The sequence below is a fragment of the Sus scrofa genome, chromosome 8, assembly GCF_054392235.1.
Source record: "Sus scrofa isolate SSC_HxYL_T2T_F1_AM1 chromosome 8, Sscrofa_HxYL_maternal_Yorkshire_Landrace_v2.0, whole genome shotgun sequence".
Classification (NCBI taxonomy): Eukaryota; Metazoa; Chordata; class Mammalia; order Artiodactyla; family Suidae; genus Sus; species Sus scrofa.
Window position 1 is genome coordinate 4,989,115 of NC_139390.1, and position 19,770 is coordinate 5,008,884.

At 49.2% G+C, this 19,770-nt stretch overlaps 1 protein-coding gene across 5 annotated transcripts in view; it reads left to right on the forward strand.

Moving 5' to 3' along the window:
- Window positions 1–19,770, forward strand: part of EVC2 (EvC ciliary complex subunit 2) — a 130,795-nt gene that overhangs the window by 101,770 nt on the left and 9,255 nt on the right. For all 5 annotated transcript variants that reach the window (XM_084971428.1, XM_084971429.1, XM_021100987.2 and 2 more), the window contains 2 exons: window positions 8,406–8,620; window positions 11,962–12,049. In XM_084971428.1, coding sequence (XP_084827554.1) covers window positions 8,406–8,620; window positions 11,962–12,049 — 303 coding nt within the window. The remainder of the gene's footprint in view (window positions 1–8,405; window positions 8,621–11,961; window positions 12,050–19,770) is intronic.

A 19,770-nucleotide genomic window follows, 5' to 3' on the forward strand; every position in this document is an offset into this window, starting at 1 on the left:
GCTGTGTCTTGGCTCCTGGGAAGCAGACCTTTTGAATGTTCCCGTTTTTAACATCTGGGAAACCGGGATGCCCCTTGCCGCTGCCAGCGGCAGAATTGCTTCTTTCACAGAGTTATGAAAAATAGCCATGTAGCTTGCAATTAATGGCGCCTCAGAGGCAGTGAAATATCGGATTCTTTTTTTTTTATTTTCATAATTCTAATGATCCCCATCATTCCTACGCGCTGCATTTTTTTTCAAGGCCTGAGAGGTATATTCATAAAACAAAAGCTACCGGCATAACCCTTTTGAGGACTAATTTTAAGTCCTTTATGTGCAATTTTTAGAATTTCCTGCATCATTATAGTATAATAGTTACTTAGAGTGAGAAAAGGGAATTCGCATTTATTGAGTGCTGTGCCGCGTGTGTGTGGCAGGCAGGCGCTAACGAGCTTTGAATGGGCATGGCCTCGTTTAAGCATTAATAATTCTTTCCTTAATCATGTGTCTTTTGAGATGATCATTTAAGCCTGATTGATAATAGGTTGCAATTGTATGCACCTTTGCAATTATGCTCTTTGTCAGAAATTATGTGTGTTAATCATTGAGTCATGCTGTGGAGTAGGTACTGCGTTCCTGTGCTCAGTTCTCAGGTAAAGAAATGAGATTCGGGCAGGTGGCAGGTCAGGTTCTTTCTAAGGCCCGCGTAGCTAATAAGGTACAGGACCCAGAAATGCATCTGTTTCTGACTTCACCCTGCTGGGTCACACTTATGGACTATCCCGGTTGATCTTGCCAAGCAGGGGCCCCCATAATTTCTTTACAAAAGTCACAAATGATATTAGACTCTGAAGGAGTTCCCGTTGTGGCTTCAGTGGTAATGAACCCGACTAGTGTCCATAAGGATGCAGGTTTGATTCCCAGCCTGGCTCAGGGATTTAAGCATCCAGCGTTGCCGTGAGCTGTGGTGTGGGTCACAGAGGCGGCTCAGATCCCACGTTGCTGTGGTTGTGGTGTAGGCCGGCAGCTGCAGCTATGATTCGATCTCTAGCCTGGGAACCTCCATATGCTGCAAGCCAACCAAAAAAATTAGACTCCGAAGAGTCCAGGCTATTTTTCCCGCAAGCATCGTGCACCCTGCACTGTGACACCGTTTTTAGGGAAAGGGAGGAAGAGGGCACTCATTGGCATCCAGCACAAAACATCCAGATGCTGCATGAATGCACGGCAGTAGAAACCCCCGGGCAGTGGGAAGAGAAAGCCACCTGTGGTCCAGAGGAGCCACCAGCGTGACCCGACCACCTTCAGCCCTGCAGGGTGGAGGGGAGTCGTCCCTGTGAGTCGGTCGTCGCCATCTTCAACATATTTTAGCCATCCAGACAGGAAGCCTCCAAAGTGATACATTTTTTTTTAATGATTTTTATTTTTTCCATTATAGCTGGTTTACAGTGTTCTGTCAATTTTCTGCTGTACAGCAGGGTGACCCAGTCACACGTACATATATACATTCTTTTTCTCACATTACCCTCCATCCTGCTCCATCCCAAGGGACTAGATATGGTTCCCAGGGCTATCCCGCCAGAGCGATACAGTTCAATGGTTCCGGACTGAATGGCTGCCCTGGCACGTGGCTGAAGGAAAGGCAGATCCTCTGTCTGCAGAGAAAAATATTCTCGATCCATCCGCCTCAAGATTTTCACAGATTGTGTTCAGCCAAGTAGGAATTCTCAGCTAAGAGTTTCAAAGTCTCCGAACGCATCAAGAAGCAAGGCAAGATGACTTTACACAGGAGACACAGAAACCCAGATTAAGCTTCCCAAAGACTTTCGTTGTCTGAATTATCGGTATAGGAGATAAAATAATGATTTAAGAAATGATTAAAGAAAAATAATACCAAAATGATTTAAAAGTTTCATTCCCTCAGACAGCAATGTGATTCGATCCTTGTGTATATACAGCAAAAGACCTCAAACAACAGCAACCACAAAAATTGACAAAACAACGGTGAGCAATCCATAGGTCCGTGATCATAGCGGGAAGTTTCAGCACGCCTCCCTCTGTGGTTGATTGTTGATCAAATGAAACACGAGTGAAGGTGTAGATGAACGAAATCGCATATTTAACAATCTGTGTGACACGTGCACACGCACACGCTCGAGGCTGACCATGCACGAATATACGTTCTTCCTATTGAAACAGTTACAAAGTAATTGACTGAATGCGTACCCTATTGACCGCCTTTTTGAAAAAGAGCAATTAAGGTTAAATCCATTTTGTAAAAGATGAAGACGTCCATACTTTGGAAGCCTTATGCATACTTCTGGATAATTCATGAGTCAAAGACATCATAATGGAAATACAAAAATTCAAAGAACAGAAAAATATTGTAGATATAAGCTACCAAAATTTGCAGGATTCAACTAAAGCGGTTTTTAGAGAGAAATTAATGCCCTAAACTTACACTGGAAAAGACGAAAGCCTCACAATTTAAATTGTATAAAACAAGGGAAACCAACCACAAAATGAACCTACAGAAAATAGAAGGAAGTAAGAGAGCATGAGTAAGATTAAAAATGAAACCACTGCAGAGAAAATAAAGTGAAAAGTTTAATATAAAAAAAAGTCTAATAAAATATACAAATAATGGCCAAATTGACCATTTAAAAAAGAGACAAGGGGCAAATGATATCATAAGTATAAAAAGCAGCTTATCAAAAGAATTTTGGGGGGCCCTCCTTGGCAGTCCAGAGTTCCTGAACCAGAGATCGAACCAGAGCTGAGCAGTGTCAATACCTGATCCTTAACCACTAGGCCATCAAGGAACTCCTAGAATTTTTAAAAATCAGAGAATTCTGTGAATAGTAATTCTGAATAGTTAAATTTAAACACTGAAATAGAACAGAAAATTTTCTTTAAAACTATGGATGACCACTCCCTGGCTCAAGTAGGGAAAAAAGGAATATAGTCTTATTACCATGAAAGAAATTGACTCAGTGGTTTAGAAATCTCTCCCTCTCCCTGTTTCTCTCTCGTGCATACACACACAGACGCACGCACACACACACACTCACACACAAATATCTAACCTCGATAGTTTTATAGGTGAGCTCCACCAAACTTTCAGGTAGCAAGTTTTCCTAATCGCATATGCAGATTATTTCTAATGTTAAAAAAATAGGGAATAGGCCTCATTTCATGAAGCTCAAATAACCTTGACACCCAAACCAGACATAAATGAAAAAGAGCAGTTAGAGTTCGGTCTTACTTAGGAGCGTAGGTGTGCCGTTCATAAAAAAAGTATTAACCTTCTCCAGCCATCTATAAAAAAATGTAATCCAGCATGACCAGATCGAGTTTCCCCAGCAATATAAGACTGGTTTAACTTTAAAACATTCACCTACAAAATTCATCAGTTAGCTTAAATAAACTAAATAAAATTAAATAAATAGATGAAAGGAACTACCCATGTGGTCATGTTGGTACACACAGAACAAGTATTTTCTTGAAGGCAGCACTCTTCCAATATAAGACGCCTTAGGAAATTAATAAGAGGTGGAAATTCCTGCAGGTTTTTTGCCCAAAACCCACAGCAAGTGGTACTGGCAGGTGATTGGCGTGTGTGCTGGGGTTGTGGGCACTGTTGGAATTATAGGTGAAGCAAGCGAGGACTTCAGAGGAAGGGCAGGTCCAAGGTCATGTGCCAAACAAGGTAGAAGCAAAATAAGATACAGAGAGATTCTGATTTTCAACTCACCCTTCATCTCCTCATTATAAACGCTCTGAGAGCTACCTCAGTTCAGCCCTAAGACACCTAATGGCCCTTTTCACTTGCAACGACCCTCGTTTCTATTCGTAATTGGATGGCACAAAACTGACATTTTCAATTTGGTCTCAAAGCCCTTTGGAGTAACATCAGAGCTTCTTTATTCTCCTGTGTGTTTAGAGGAGTTAATGTGTCCCGAACTGGAAGCAGCTGATAATAAATCAGAGGAGGTTATATTATTAAATTCCTGCTAAGTCATTGGATATGATGCCTTTTTGTTTTCTTTTTGGAGCGAAGATGGGCATTTGAAGAGAAGACACATCTGTCATTTTGTGCCCGATATGAGACTTTCCTTCTGCAATTTGATCATTCTGTGAAAGCCACTTTCCCATTGGGAACGGGCTTTTAGGCTATTACACGTTTAGGAGAATTAGAAAAGCATGAAATGAAATGCTTTGGAAGCAATGACTCCTAAGAAAACTATATCAAGTCCCCCTCATTCGATGAAAGATTTAGACTCATTTTATGAAATTGGGACACAACGCAAGACATAATTGAATTGCAGGGCCATGTGGCAGTCATGGGCAAGTTTAAATCAGAGGGGCTTGCTCAGAACAGATAACACGACCCCGGACTCACGGTCCCCATTGTATATGCATTTCCATTTCAATTGCTGCGTATCCTCTTTTTCAAGCCTGGGCTGGACATCTTCGCCGCTTTGCCTCACTGCCCATCACCCATCTGTCAATTCTGCCTGAATTTTCTCACTTCCAAACCTTGCTGCCCAGCTTTACTCCTCTGGTAAATCTAGACCTGAAAAACAAAAATAACACCCTAGTAGCTCGCATCAACTGAGCTGTCATCAAGTCCAAGGTATCGTGTTAAGCATTTAGACCTTGGGTCAACCCCGGGATGTTTTTATTCCCATTCTATGGATGGAATCGAGGCTTCACCACAGTCCTGCAGCTGGAGAGCAGAGACCACACCCCCTGCCTGCATCAGGTTCCACCTGCCTCCCTCTTTCCCTAATGCAGCCAGAGGAATCTTCCTGAAAAATCACACTGACCAGCCCCATTCCCAGCTCCATCTCTCACCTCCACGCCTCCCTCCCTCAGATCCTGTGATGTAGCCCCTGGACCTTCCTACAGCTTCCTGAGCACCTGAGACACATTCAGGCCGCCGTTCTTTTGAAGGACCTCTGCCTGGAATGCTCCTGCTCCCCCCTTCCCGCCCCCGCCAACTCCTCTTCATATGCTAAGGCAAGCCGAGTCGCCTCTTCTGTGAAGCCAGCTGTGATTGCCTTGGGCAGAGTTGGTCTCTCCCAGCTTTGTGCTCACATAACCCTCCATCTCCATTCCCTGAGATGGGCTATTACCTGTCACTGTAACTGGTGTTCGCACAACTGTCTCCCACACTAGGCTGAATTTCCAGGGTCTTGGGGCCATGTTTCATTCATCCCAGAATCCCTCGTGCCCAGTAAAAGGTCTGGAGCTCACTGTCTGTCTACCTATCTATCCACCCATCAATCCATCTATCCATCTGTCTATCCATCCAATCATCTATCTATCTAATCTATCCATCTGTCCATCCATCCATCCATCCACCTATCCATCTGTCTATCTCTTTATCTATCTGTCTGTCTGTCCGTCCGTCCATCCGTCCATCCGTCCATCCATCCACCTATCCATCTCTCTATCTCTTTATCTATCTATCTGTCTGTCTGTCCGTCTATCTGTCCGTCCATCCGTCCATCCATTTACCTATCCATCTCTATCTCTTTATCCATCTATCCATCCATCATCTATCTAATTTATCCATCCGTCCATCCATCCATCTACCTACCCATCTCTCTATCATCTATCTATCCATCCATCCATCCATCCATTTACCTATCCATCTCTCTATCTCTTTATCCATCCATCCATCCATCTGTCTGTCTATCTATGTTCTTCATCATCACGTATCCGTCTATCTCTCTATCCATTCACTCAACAGATACCCACAGAGGGCTTACCAGACACAACAGAAGCAAGAGATGGAGCCCAGAGTCAGAGAAACATGAAACACTCTTCTCTCAGGTTCTTGGGACCTCGGGAAATTTACTTACTCTCTGTGCCTCCGCTACCTTATCTATAAAATAGGACATTAACAAATGCTTATTATGTAAAGATACCATGAAAAGAATCTAGCACCATGTAAGCATTCAGTCCATGCTAACTGCTATTATTATTATTAAGAAGAAGAAGATGCTAATTACTGTGACTCCTTCCGCAAGCCCTGTGCCTGCCTCCTCTTGGGAGAGAGATGAATAAGACAGTTATAGAGTCCCTGCTTCAGCATCTGAACTCTAGTGGAGAGAGCAGGCAATAAGGAAGACAATTCTAGAACCAAATCTTGGGTTCTAGTTGTGCTCAGTGGCAGGGTTTTGGGGGCCAGAACTGACCTCTGGGAGAACCTGCCATCGGCAGCTTACAACCTGCAGGATCCACTTACCCCCCAACTTCTTTACCAGGGCTCACCCGGTCTCAGAAACCAGAGTGTGATGCATCGGCTCTCTGTGCTCTGCCTTTTTGGAGGACCCTGGCAGCTGTGGGTTTGAGCCGGCCTTCCGCTCGCAGTGGGCTGGGGCTGGCACCTCCGTGGAAGTCTGGTGCATGACCAGGCTCCATGCCCCCAGACAGAACACACCATTGTGAACTCATTAGCGCTGTTGGAAATGCTGTGTTTGGTTATGCTTCCATTTGGGCTGCAGCGACTAGAAGGACGATCAGAATTGGAAACCTCAGCACGACGGAAGCCCACGCTCAGAGCATCCCGGAGCGTCCATGGCCACCCATGCACTGGCCACGCTGTCACCTCATTTATCTCTCTGGCCATTTTCTCTTCTCTGACTCTGGTGGCCTAAGAATATAGATTTCTTCTGTTCAGCCAGTGAGAGACAGTATAGCTGGGGGTTAAGGACACATACTCTGGAGCCAGCTGGCCTGGCCCCATGTTCTGGCTCTGCCACATATGAATTGCGTGGCCCGGCAAATTACTCTGTCTCTCTGCCTCAGTGTCATCATCTGTAACGGGGAAAGTAAACGCGTATTCCGAGTTATAAGGATCCTGTGAGATGCATATATGCAGGGCATTTAGAGCAGTGCCGGGCATGACCTGAGCACAGTCAGTGCGAGGTGTGGTCCACACTTGCTGGGCCAGCACAGCTTTCATCCAGTAGGATGCGTGCTGATACCCGACGTATGTCAGTGACAGGTGAGAGCTGCCAGGTAGGTGCTAAGCGCTGCAGATACAAGGACGGGGATGCAGCCCTGCACCCCCATCCCCGCCCCCCAGGAGCTCACAGCTCACACCCCAGCAGAAAATGGGGCACTGTCTTAGTCAGCTCCTGCTGCTGCATCCAAGTATGATAGATGCAGGACTTAAATAACAGACGTTTGTTTTCTCAGACTTGTGGAGGCTGGGAAGCCCAAGATCAAGATGCAGGCCGGCCAGTTCCCTTTCTGGTGAAAAATCTCTCCCTGGCTCTCAGACAGCCGCTTTCCCACTGTGTGCCCCTCGCAGGCACGGCAGAGAGGGGGCTCCAGTCTCTTCTCCCTAGAAGGGCACTGATCCCATCATGGGCGCCTCACCCCCATGGCTTTATCTCCACCTAATTACCCCCCAAAGGTCCCCCCTCCAAACACCATCCCACTGGCGATTAGGGGTTCAGCACATGGACTTTGCAGGACCACAAACGCTCAGTCCGTAACAGGAAGATAGGAGGGGTGGTGGGGGGAGGAGGGGAGTCTGCATCTCCCCGGGGACTTGGGGACTTGGGGCGCCTGTCGTAGGTGCCTAACCGTTAGCTTTTGTGATTATATTGTAAGTGCCTGACACTCAGAGGCAGCCCTCTGAAATAAAGAGCTTGCCAACCAAAGAGCTAGATAAAAGCCAGGCCGCCTCACCCATGAAGTTCTGTGGAAAGTTCTGGTTGACCCACTTGCTTACATAACCCCATGGGTGACTCTCCTTTGCTTTCCACGCACCTTAATGCCTCCTCTTATGATTTAAGTTCACCAGCAAAGAGTGAACCCGTGAAACCCTAGGCACCCGAACCTCAATGCCCCCCAAAAAAGGCAGAGCCTTCGGTCCTGCTTGTGACCCTGCCCTGTGGCCTGGGGGTGCCCTGTACCGTCCAGGACATGTGAGCAATAAACCTTGTTTTTTCAAGGTCTTTGATGGTTGTGGCCAAGGTGCATCTGGCAGTCGTAAGAACCCCAAGGGCTGATCCCACGTGGACACTGGCCCATCAGGGACATGTCTGTGGGGGCTGCCGCAAGGCGCATGGACCCAGGTGACAACCCCCAGGCGTCTCCAGCCAGCAGCATCACGGTCCAGAGGCTGAGACCAGGCACAAGACAGAGCCCTTTCCTAAGGAGGTTCTTCTAAAGCCAGCCCTTGAAAGAAGACTCGGAGTTGGCTGGGCAAGCAGAGAAAGGCCCTGCAGATGGGGCCACAGCACATGCAAAGGCCCGGGGGTGCAGTTTCATCATATGGTTTGGGCAAAGCTGGATGGGAGAGGCAGCCAGAGGAGGATGTGCCAGGCCGGCAGCGCCATGCTGAGCAGGATTTTACCCTGCAGCCCACCTGCCCCGTGCTCACTCCAGCCCTCTGTGTGCAGGAGCTCCAGGAGCTGGAGAGGAAGCTGGAGGACCAGCTGGCGCACCAGGAGGCGGCCAAGCTGCAGCGGGTGCTGGCCAGTCGGCAGCAATGGGCGGGCGAGGAGCCTGGGCTTCTACACCAGCCGGAGGAGACGGATTCTGAAAGGCAGATCTCCGCTGTCCTGCAGCGAGCCCTGAGCAAGGGGCAGAAGGTCCTGGAGCACCGGCAGCAGAGGTGAGCCAAGAGCTCCATGCTCAAGTCCCTGCAGGCCTGGGGGCACCTGGCTTCTCAGACTCGGCAGATCAGGGCCCAGGAGGTCGCCCACGTGCAGCCGTCTGATGCGCTGTCCCAGGCACGAGCTGCTAATGTCATAACATGCTGCTTCTTCCCTGACATCGATCTCAACCTCATTTTTTAATGTCTATTTAATATTTAATTTTTATTGAAACTTTAAGATTGAGGTCTTCCTAAAGATAGTCTTTTTCAACTTTTTATATTGAAATAATTCTAGATTCCTAAGAGGCTGCAAAAAATAGTGCCGAGCTTCCATGGGCCCCATCCCCCAGCTTCCCAAAACAGCGCTTACCTTACACATCACAGCGCATGAGCCAGACTGGACTGGACACGTGTCTTACACAGGCCTCGCCATAAATGTAGTATTTTATTTTATTTTATTTTTTGGCCACGCTTGAAACACGCAGAACTTGCCAGACTAGGGAGTCAACCCGTGCCACAGCAGTGGCCACAACCACAGCGGTGACAACGCCAGATCCTTAACCCACTGAGCCACCAGGGAACTCCTAAACATAGTATTATTATGGCCTGCTCTTGCAAAATTATACAACAGAAATCCCATCTTTTTGGTTGTTTTTGGAGTTCTTTTTCAAGTAATTGGACAATTAGCCTTTGCCCGTGGCATTAAGAACACTTGGAAAATATCTTTTCCCTTCACAGTGTCTAGGTATGTTGTTTTTGAGTTATAGTTAACATACAATATATTAGTTTCAGGTACGACATAATAATGACTCAGGGTTTTTGTTTTGTTTTGTTTTGTTTTGTCTTTTTAGGGCCGCATCTGCAGCATACGGAGGTTCCCAGGCTAGGGGGTGAATCAGAGCTGTAACCACAGGCCTGCACCACAGCCACAGCCACGCCAGATCCGAGCTGCTTCCGCCACCTACAGCACCGCTCATGGCAACACTAGATCCTTAACTCACTGAGCGAGGCCAGGGATCGAACATGCGTCCTCCTGGGTCCTAGTCAGATTGATTCCGCTGAGCCACAACAGGTGGGAATTCCTGATTCAGTATTTTTATACATCATGAAATGATCACAGCAGTAAGGCCAGTGACCGTCCATGATTGTACAAAGGTGTTACAATATTACTGACTATATCCCCCAACTTATTTATTTAATAGCCATAAATTTGTATCTCTTAATCCCCTTCACCTATTTCAACTATTCTCCCACATTCCCCTTCCACCTCCACTCCCCCCAAACCACCACTTTGTTCTTTGTATCCATGAGTCTGTTTCTGTTTTATTTTATTTTTTTGTCTTTTCTAGGGCCACACCTGTGGCATATGGAGGTTCCAGACTAGGGGTCCAATCGGAGCTGTAGCCACCAACCTACACCACAGCCACAGCAACATCAGATCCAAGCTGCGTCTGTGTTCTACACTACAGCTCACGGCAACGTCGGATCCTTAACCCACTGAGAGAGGTCTGGGATCGAACCCGCAACCTCATGGTTCCTAGTCGGATTTGTTAACCACTGAGCCACGATGGGAACTCCTGTTTTATTTTTTAGATTCCATGTGTAAGTGAAACCATAAGGTATTTGTTTGTCTCTGTCTGACAGTCCACTTAGCATAATACCCATAATGCCCTCCAAGTCTATTCATGTTGCCCCAAGTGGCCAGATCCATTCTTGTTTATGGCTGAGTAATATTCCACTGAATAGGTATGTATGTGTAAAAGATCTTCTTTATCCATGCATCTATGGATGGGCACTTAAATTGCTTCCCTACCTGGGCCACTGTAAATAGTGCTGAAATGAACAGGGGGTGCATATGTCTTTTGGAAAACACAATTTTTAACGGCTTCATAATTTTCCACTGTAAATATAATGTTGATATCTAAATGGTCTGGGGCACAGGCTGCACACATCCTGATTCCATTTTTGCAAACACATGCGCAAATTAACTGGAAGAAAATCGGCCCAATTTTAATCGATGTGATTTCTGGCAGTGAGGTTACAGGTGATTTTAATGTATTTGATTATGCTTTTCTGTGTAAACACGGCATCAAAGTGAAATAATAGCAGAGAGACTGAATCTGAGCATTGGAAAACACTCAGAGAGGTTGACTTTATTTAGGCTTGATTTAGGATTTCAGGGTATTTAAAACCCTAATGTATTCCAGGCGTCACAGAGGAAATGGCTGATGATCAAGCTTTTTGTATGACTTGTACCTGCAGAGGGTTTGGCTTGTATTCACCAGCAAGAATGTAGGCTGGATAAACCAGGATGCCAAGTATAATTGGCTGAGGGATGGGCTGAGGACACCCCTTTGGGGGGAAGTCGAGAAGCCTGATGGACCTCATGTCTCAGGTGATAAGATGCCACCCAGCCTCAGTGGACAGAGCCAGCTCCATCCTTGGGAGATGGTTCCAGGCCTGTTTTAACATGAGGGCACGCAGTGAAGGAACTCCCCCAGATTTGACGTTCTTGAGCTCAGACACCACAGCTCATACGGGGAGTTTTCAGATAAGAATTCCTGCTGGAGGTCAGAGCAAACAAAAAGTGACCCCCCCAAACGGTCACATCTCGAGATGGAAAAACGAGGCAGGCAGCTCCATGACATCAATGAATCTGGTTATTCTAGGGTAACTGACTCATGGGGCGGGGTCAGGCGGACGACAATCCAGAGCCTTCACAGCTGCACCCTGCACCCCGGAGGGGCCACGGGGCCAGTTTTACACTTAACCTGGGGTGTGGGGGTAGGTGCTTGGAAATGGGGCGTGCCTTCCTAAGTCCAGATTTATGAACGGGCAACTCGCCTTGTGGGTGCCTGGAATATGCCAGGGAGGTTTTCATCATTGTTTGGGGACCAACAAAGCATAGAGGCTACCTGGTCCTGATGCTCATTACACAGTGTCTATTAACTACAGAGCCCCTGATGACCAGGACGTGGTTCACTGCACAGTCCTGGGTGGGTCAGCGGACGCGCAGAGGACACTGTCGGGGCCCAAGATGGCGTCGGTTATGCTAACGGCCACGCGGACCACGGATTGCCCTGCGAAGGCACAGAAACGTCTCTATGCGGCTCCCACGAAACCTGTCGCTTCTAGGAGCCCCTCATCCTGGCGGGCCGTCCCTGATACATTATTTGCAAAGTAATCTGGGTCAGAAGAGGGACGTGTCTTCTGGCTGTCTCCATCAATGGGTTTTTTTGTTTTTTTTTTCCCATCGTGTAGGTTAGATTGGTGATTCTTTGTTATTTAAATAACTAGACACTCTCATAGGATCGCTTCCTATGAAGCCTGGACTCACGTGGATTTTGGTTTCACTCCAGCTTGCGAGAGGAGCAGGAGGACAGCGTCGTGCTGGAAGATGTGCTGGGAAACATGGAGATGGACGCCTTTGTGACCCTGTACGGCCAGGTGAGAACACGGTCGCCGCGTCCTGGGCCCACCCCCGGCCAGCCCGTCACTTCTCCTTTCTCTCAGGGTCTACACTTCCTCACCTGCAGGACGAGCAGGATTAACACGAGCCTTGGGAGCTTCCCAGGGGATCTTCGAGAAGCCCCTGGCCCCGGGTCAGCACGCAGAGGGCATTTGGTCAGGGGTCACGGCAGCGGCAATGGCAGTAATAATTAGAGCCCTGGTCCGTTGCCTTTCTGTGACTCGACACAGGCTCGAACCTTGTTCTTCTCAGTCTTAAGTAAGGTTAATACAGAGTGGGTTCCGCCAGCAACAAAGTTGGTCCCTGAAATCTGGACCGTGCAAGGAGGCCGGTGAGAGTGTACCCCGAGTTTTGACTTTTCTGTGTTGAGATTGGTCTTGTGACAGTGGCTTGTGCTGACCCCCAGGGGTCTGGACACAGGTGTCTGACTTTGCTTCGGTGCAGTGATATCATGGTCGCGTTCCATGATTCTTCCTTCTTGAGTTCCAGCCACTGTGTCTGCCTTCCGGTCAAGAAGGTAAATCTAGGACGCGGTCAGCCTGCTGTCTTTTGTTTCCAGGATTGTCCGTGCCCCCGGGTCTCCTCACGTCCTGAGACCTGGCCCGTGGCCCCCCAGCTGCACGTCCAGCATGCCCTCCCCAGCCTCCGAGAAGAGAGCCCACGAGGAGAAGGGGTGGGGACACTTTCAGGTGTCCAGCCAGCAGAATCAGCCATAGGCACAACACAGCTTTCTGCTTGTCTTATTCCCCACCGCTACTGTAAGACATTACCACCGATTCAGTGGCTTCGGGGAACACACATATATTATCTACTGGTTCTACAGGTCAGGAGTCCTTTAGGGGTTTCACCAGACAAAATCAAAGCATCGAGGTTTGTAATCCTTCTAAGGCTCTGGGGAGAATCTGTTTCTTGCTCATTCAAGTCACAGGGAAAATTCAGTTCCTTGCGGTTGTAGGACAGAGGCGCCCACGTCCTTGCTGGCTGTCAGCCGAGGGCTCTTCCCAGCTTCTAGATGTGCTTGCGTTTCTTGCTCAGGGCTCCTTTCCTTCATCTTCGAAGCCAACGAATTGCATCTCTGCTGCTCCTTTCATCACCATCGTCACATCTCTCTGACCCATCAGAGTGGGAAAAGTTCTCTGCTTCTAAGAGAGACGTGATGATAAGGTTAGACGACCCACTGATGATCTATAGGATAATCTCAGCTCAGGATCCTTAAGCTTAATTGCAAGCCCCTTTGCCAGGTAAGATGACATAGTCACAGGTTTGGGGGCTGGGGCATGGACATCTTAAAGGCCATCACTCAGTCACACCAGACAGGAAGGCCAGGCTGTGTCAAGGTCAGTGGGGAATCTAACGTGCTTCTTCCTCTTTGTCTCGAGAGCGGACCTGGGCTTTCTAAATGGATTTTTTTTAATGGCCACACCCATGGCATGTGGAAGTCCCTGGGCCAGAGATTGAATCCGAGGAGGACTGACCTACACTGCAGCCACAGCAACACCAGGTCTTTTAACCCACTGCACCAAGCCAGGGATAGAACCCACGCCTCTGCAGTGACCCAAGCCACTGCAGTCAGGTTCCTAACCCAGTGTGCCACAGTGGGAACTCCACAGGCTTTCTAAGTATTTACAACAGAAGAAGAGCACGCACCCACGGCGGGGCCAGGGAATAGACCGTCAGGCAGGTCTGCCATGACCCATTGCAGACAGGTCCTTCAGAGGGAAAATATTGCCCAGGTTCACACTGAGGAGCCAGATGGAGCTTGGATTGGAGCTTAGGTTCCTCCTACCAGAATCTTCTGAGCTCCAAACTGGGGGGGGTGGAGGAGGGAGTGGAAGTTTCTAGAACTCCTGCTCTTCAGGGAGTACCGTCCCAGAGCCCACATCTGTTATTCACTGAACTCTTGCAGAACACTGGGAAGCAACAACTGTCTTCTCCATCTTTCAAACAGAGGAACCAAGACACAGGCAGAGCGGTGGCGTGACTGCTCCAGGGCTTGGAGCTCAGGATCCAGCCTGGCATTGGCAGTGGCACCAGGGGCGCTCTGTCTGCTCAGTTTCCCTGCCAAGCAGGTGATGCTCCTGGGCCTGGCTCCGTGGGCACCGAGCCATCCCCACACTCACTTTGATCCCCCCTTCTCCTCTCTGTCACTAAGACACTTGACACACAGGCCAGGTGGCACCCAGAATGTCATCCAGGTTCATTTCTAGTTTGTTGGCTCTTTTTTTTTTTTGTCTTTTTGCCATTTCTAGGGTCACTCCTGTGGCATATGGAGGTTCCCAGGCTAGGGGTCGAATCGGAGCTGTAGCCACCAGCCTACACCAGAGCCACTGCAACGCGGGATCCGAGCCGTGTCTGAAACCTACACCACAGCTCACAGCAATGCCAGATCTTTAACCCACTGAGCAAGGGCAGGGACTGAACCCGCAACCTCATGGTTTCTAGTCGGGTTCGTTAACCACTGCGCCACGACGGGAACTCCCTAGTTTGTTGGCTCTTTTAAACCATGAACTCTGCTAAAGAATTGGCCCTGTCAAGACTAAAACTGGAATTGAAGCCCTGGGCCATAGGGACCAGTCAGAATGGTGGTTTTCCTCAGCCCCCTGTGCCTTGTAGAGTCCCCCCAGCAGTGTCTACTCAGCCAGCCCCTGGATATTAGTGAGGGTTTTCCAGAGAAGCAGAACCACAAAGACTTGGGGCAGAGAGAGACTGACTTGCAGGAATTAGCTCCTGTGATTATGGAGACTGGAAAGTCCCAGTAGGCTGGCAGGTAGACCGGCAGACTGCAGACCCAGGGAGGGGCTGAAGCTGCAGTTCAAGTCCAAAAGCCTGGAGTTACCGTCGTGTCTCAGCAGAAACGAACCCAACTGGTATCCATGAAGACACGGTTCTATCCCTGGCTTCACTCAGTGGGTTAGGGAATCTGGCATTGCCTCGAGCTGCAATGGAGGTTGCAGACTCAGCTCAGATCCTGCATCGCTGTGGCTGTGCCAATTCGACCCCTAGCCTGGAAACTTCCATATGTTGCAGGTGTGCCCCTAAAAAGTCAGGGGAAAAAAAGAAAAAAAGGCCCTCTGCTGGCAGAATTCCCTTTGACTCAGAGATCAGTCTTTGTTCCAGTTGGGCCTTCACCTGATTAGGTGAGGCCCACCCACATGGTGGAGGGCCGTCTGTTTCTCGGTCCATTGACTTAAATGTTAATCTCATCCAAAATCTCCTTCCCAGAAATAGCCCCAATAATGCTTATCCCAATGTCTTGGCCCTGTGGCCCAGACAAGTTGACCCATAAAATTAACCACCACACCCTGTAGAGAGGAGTCCTGTATTTTGCCTGTTCCTTTTTTTGTACCAGGCGAAAGGATAGCCAAGGGAGCCCAGTCCTCTTTCCCTCCCTCCCTCTCTCCCTGCTCCTCCTCCTTCCCCTGCTCCTCCTCCTCGCTCTCTCCTCTCCCCTGCTTTCTTTCCTCTGATTATGATGCCTTAGGGACAACATAGTTTAAATTACAAATCCGCATGAAAGATAGTTTCCACATTAGCACCCATACCTTTATATTTAAGCTGCAACGTTGCCAGCGCCTTTTTTGCATATTTATGACAATATTTGCATAAAGCTCTCGCACGCCTCCTGTGTGCTAAATACATCTCACACGTCCCAGCAATCTCCCCCTTGCTCTGGGGACCCTGGCAGTGGGAAGAGCCTCCCCTGGGCACTGCTGCCAATCCATCAGCCCTTCTCTGACAGTGATGAACCAACAGCAGCTCTCGGCCCCAGGTTGAGGGGAGGCGTGGAGGGGCTCACCAGCTGACAGATGAAGAAACTAAGGGTCCGAGAGGTGAGGTGACTTAGCCGATGTCCTGCAGCCAGTCAGTGGTGGAGCTGGTTTTAAATCAGGCTTTCTCCCATTGCTATTGCACTAGCAAAATATTAACTAGCAAAGTATTTTCTAGTGGCTTTCGAAGCAAAGTATTTTCTAATTGCTTATGAATAAAATGGGAAGGGGGTGCTCATTTAAAAATGAATGACATTGGGGTTCCCGTTGTGGCGCAGCTGAAATGAATCTGAGTCGTATCCGTGAGTACGCGCATTGGAACCCAGGTCTTACTTCGTGGGTCGGGGATCCAGCGTTGCCATGAGCCACGGTGTAGGTCACAGATGAGGCTTGTTCCCTTGTTGCTGTGGCTGTGGTGTAGGCTGGCAGCTGCAGCTCCGATTCAACCCCTAGGGAACTTCCATATGGTGTGGGTATGGCCATAAAAATCAAAAAAGGAAGAAAGAGAGAAAGAAAGAAAAGGAAGGAAGGAAAGAAAGAGAGAGAGAGCGAGCGAGAGGGAGGGAGGGAGGGAGGAAGAAAGAAAAGAAGAAGAAGAAGACAAGACAGACACTAACTCGGCTGGGCAGGAAGTTTCCCTGTGCTGTGGGGAGAGGCTGGGACCCCATCCGTGGTCCCTACTGAACTCGTCGTCACCTTTATTCCCCCGAGGCTCCAGCGTGACTGTGGCCACTCATAGATAATAGAGTGGCATTCTCTTTGAACCACACAGGGCATGACTTAGAGTGAGCTCAACTACAAAGACCCTGTCATCTTCTGAAGAGGCTTTGTTCTTGAATCAATATTTACTGTGCTCCTGGTAAGTGACAAATGCTCGCCTAGGCACTGGGATTTTAGCTGCAAACACAACAGATGAAGTCCATGCCTTCAGGAGCTGATACTCTTGTGGGCAGAAACAGGCAGTCAACAAAATGAATACATAAACCGAATAGTATTTTACATGGATTACGATCTCACTTTTAGAGTCATGTCCACCCACCCATCTGTCTCTGAGTCCGTTTGTCTCTCTGTTTATCCATCCATCCACCCGCCGTCTATCTATCCATCCATTTCTCTGTCTCGTTGTCCATCTGTCTATCCATCCACCCACCATCCATCTGTCTCTTCATTCATCCACCTGTCCACCTGTCTGTCCAGCCATCCATCCATCTATCCATTCATCCACTTACATAAATGCCTAGAAAGTTTCCTGGAATGTAGTTGGGATGAGATAATTATTTCTGGATAATGACATCTGGAGTAATTTCTTTACCATTAGTCTTTGTGCTTTTCTGCATTTTCTGCAACCCTTAAAATAAGCAGTGTTTCTTAAAAATAAAGACGGGGATGAAATATGGCAAAATATACCCAAACAGCAAAAATCCATGCCACGTGCAGCAGTGGTGAAGCCAAGCAGGAAAGAGGGACAGGCAGTGCCTGCTGGCGAGCATGGTCTTCCTGCTGCCTTCTTCCGCATGGACCGCTGGTCCCCACCTTGCCGTGTAATTCATTCCAGTCTCTCGAAATGGCTCCAGATCTTTAAGGCGACGTGACCCACACGGATGCTTTTTGTGTCACCATGTTCAAGAAGCCTTGACCCCGTTCAGTGACCTGTGTTGAGGATTCTTGATCGGGAAGCTTCATAGCTGGCAAGACCTTGGCCATGGGCTGGGGGGTCCCCACTGGTGATCCCAAGCTATGCAGGGTCAGTGGCCTGCCACAGGAAGAACTGAGTCTGCAGCGTGTTGATGAGGTCCAGGCTTATCCATTTTTTCCCTCTGTGCCAGGAGCTAGGTTAAATACAAGAATCAGGAGTTCCCGTTGTGGCTCAGTGGTAATGAACCCGACTGGTATCCATGAGGACTCGGGTTTGATCCCTGGTCTCGCTCAGTGGGTTAAATGGATTCAGCGTTGCCATGAGCTGTGGTGTAGGTTGCAGACATGGCTTGGATCTGGTGTTGCTGTGGCTGTGGTGTAGGTGGCAGCTGCAGCTCTGATTTGGCCCCTAGCCTGGGAACTTCCATATGCCAAGGGTGCGACCCTAAAAAGACAAAAAAAAAAAAAAAAGAGTGAGAATCAGCTCATATCATTCCCGCTGCTTAAATTGCTGCGGTGACATCGCATCTCGCCATGACGAGCCCGCCTTCTCCTGAGAGTGAGGTCTGCGTGAGCCGCCTCCCTCCCACCCGTCCCGCCTCATCTCCCATCACTCCTTCTCGCACGCTCCGCTCCGGCCACACCGGCCCCTCTCCTCTCCATCAGACACGCCGAGGACATGCCCACCTCGGGGCCTTGGCCCCGCCTTCCCTCTGCCTGGAAAGCTCTTCCTTCCATGTGCCCATGGCTCGCTTCCTCACTTCCTTCAGGTCCCTTCTCAGAGTCACCTCCTCAGGGAAGCCTTCCCTGATCACCCATCTCAAACATCGGCCACCCCAACCCCGCCCCCAGCACCCTCTCTCTTTATCCTGCCTTGTTTTCCATCCTGGCCCTCAGTTAACCACTACCTGATATAGCGTTTGTTTGCAGGCTTACCATCTGTCTCTTTCACCCCAAGGTGAGCCTGGCGAAGCAGATTTCTGTCTGCGTTACTTACTGCTCTGTCTCCGGTGCCTGGAACAGGGCCTGGCGCCCAGTAGGACTTCACTGTGATGCTAATTGAATGAACAAATGAACAACTGTGCTGCTAAGCTGGCGTAATGGCAACACGCCTACGTCCTCATTCTCAGGACCTGCAAACGCGACCTTGTGTGGCACAGAGGGCTTTGCACGTGGGACTGGATTCGGGACTGTAAGATGATGGTGTTCTCCCGGATTCGCCCAGGGAGCCCGAAAGGTCATCACGGGATCCCTAAAGAGGGGAGCAGGAGTCACAGCCTGCAGCGAAGGCCACGTGACAAAGACAGAAGCAGGGATTGGAGGATGTGCTTGGGAGTTGGAGGAAGGGGCCATACGCCAGAGAATGCGGGCAGCAGCCTGACACTGGGAGAGGCCAGGGAACAGATTCCGGAGCCAGCCTGGCTGACATGTTGACTTTAGCCCAGTGACACTGATTCCAGACTTCTGGCCTCGGGATCGTAGAGCAACTGTGTGTGAGTGTGAGTGTGTGTGTGTGTGTGTGTGTGTGTGTGTTTCTTTTTAGGACTGCACCTGCTGCATGTGGAGGTTCCCAGGCTAGGGATCGAATTGGAGCTGCAGCTTCCAGTCTACACCACAGCCACAGCAACACAGGATCTGAGCCGCTTCTGTGACTGACACCACAGCTCATGGCAACGGGGGATCCTTAAACCACTGCATGAGGCCAGGAATCAAACCCACATCCTCATGGACGCTGTGTTGAGTTCTTAACCCGCTGAGCCACAACAGGAGCTCCCACAAATGTGTGTTGTTTTAAGCCGCAAAGTCTGGGATGGTTTGTTACAGCCGCAATAGGAGACTCATGCAAATATCGTGACAACAGCAGGGACCAGCCCTCACTGAGGGGACCACAGCTCGTCACACACGGCCCTTAGATGTCCCGCAGAGTCAGACGTCTTTGCAGGTGAAGGGAACAGAAAGTCTCTGCAAGTTAATTTCAGTGTAGAGGAAATGTACCAAAGGCCTAACTGTTCCCCCAAAGAGCAGGGCTGAGCTCTGGGGACTCAAATGGCCAAGACTTTGTGGGTCTCTCTGCTTTTCCATCTCTCTCCTGTTCTTTGTGTCCCAAATAAGCTTCTTCCACCCAGAAAGGGACGTGGCAGCTGGCAGCCCTGAGCCGATGGCTTTTCAGCAGCCATCTGCCCTGGCCTTGCTGAGTAAAGCCCTTTTATCTCCTGGGTTTGCGGTGTAACATCCCACGGAAGGCCCCCCGTTGGTCAGGAGGCCAGGCAGCGCACCCGGCCGCTCGGAGCAGTCTC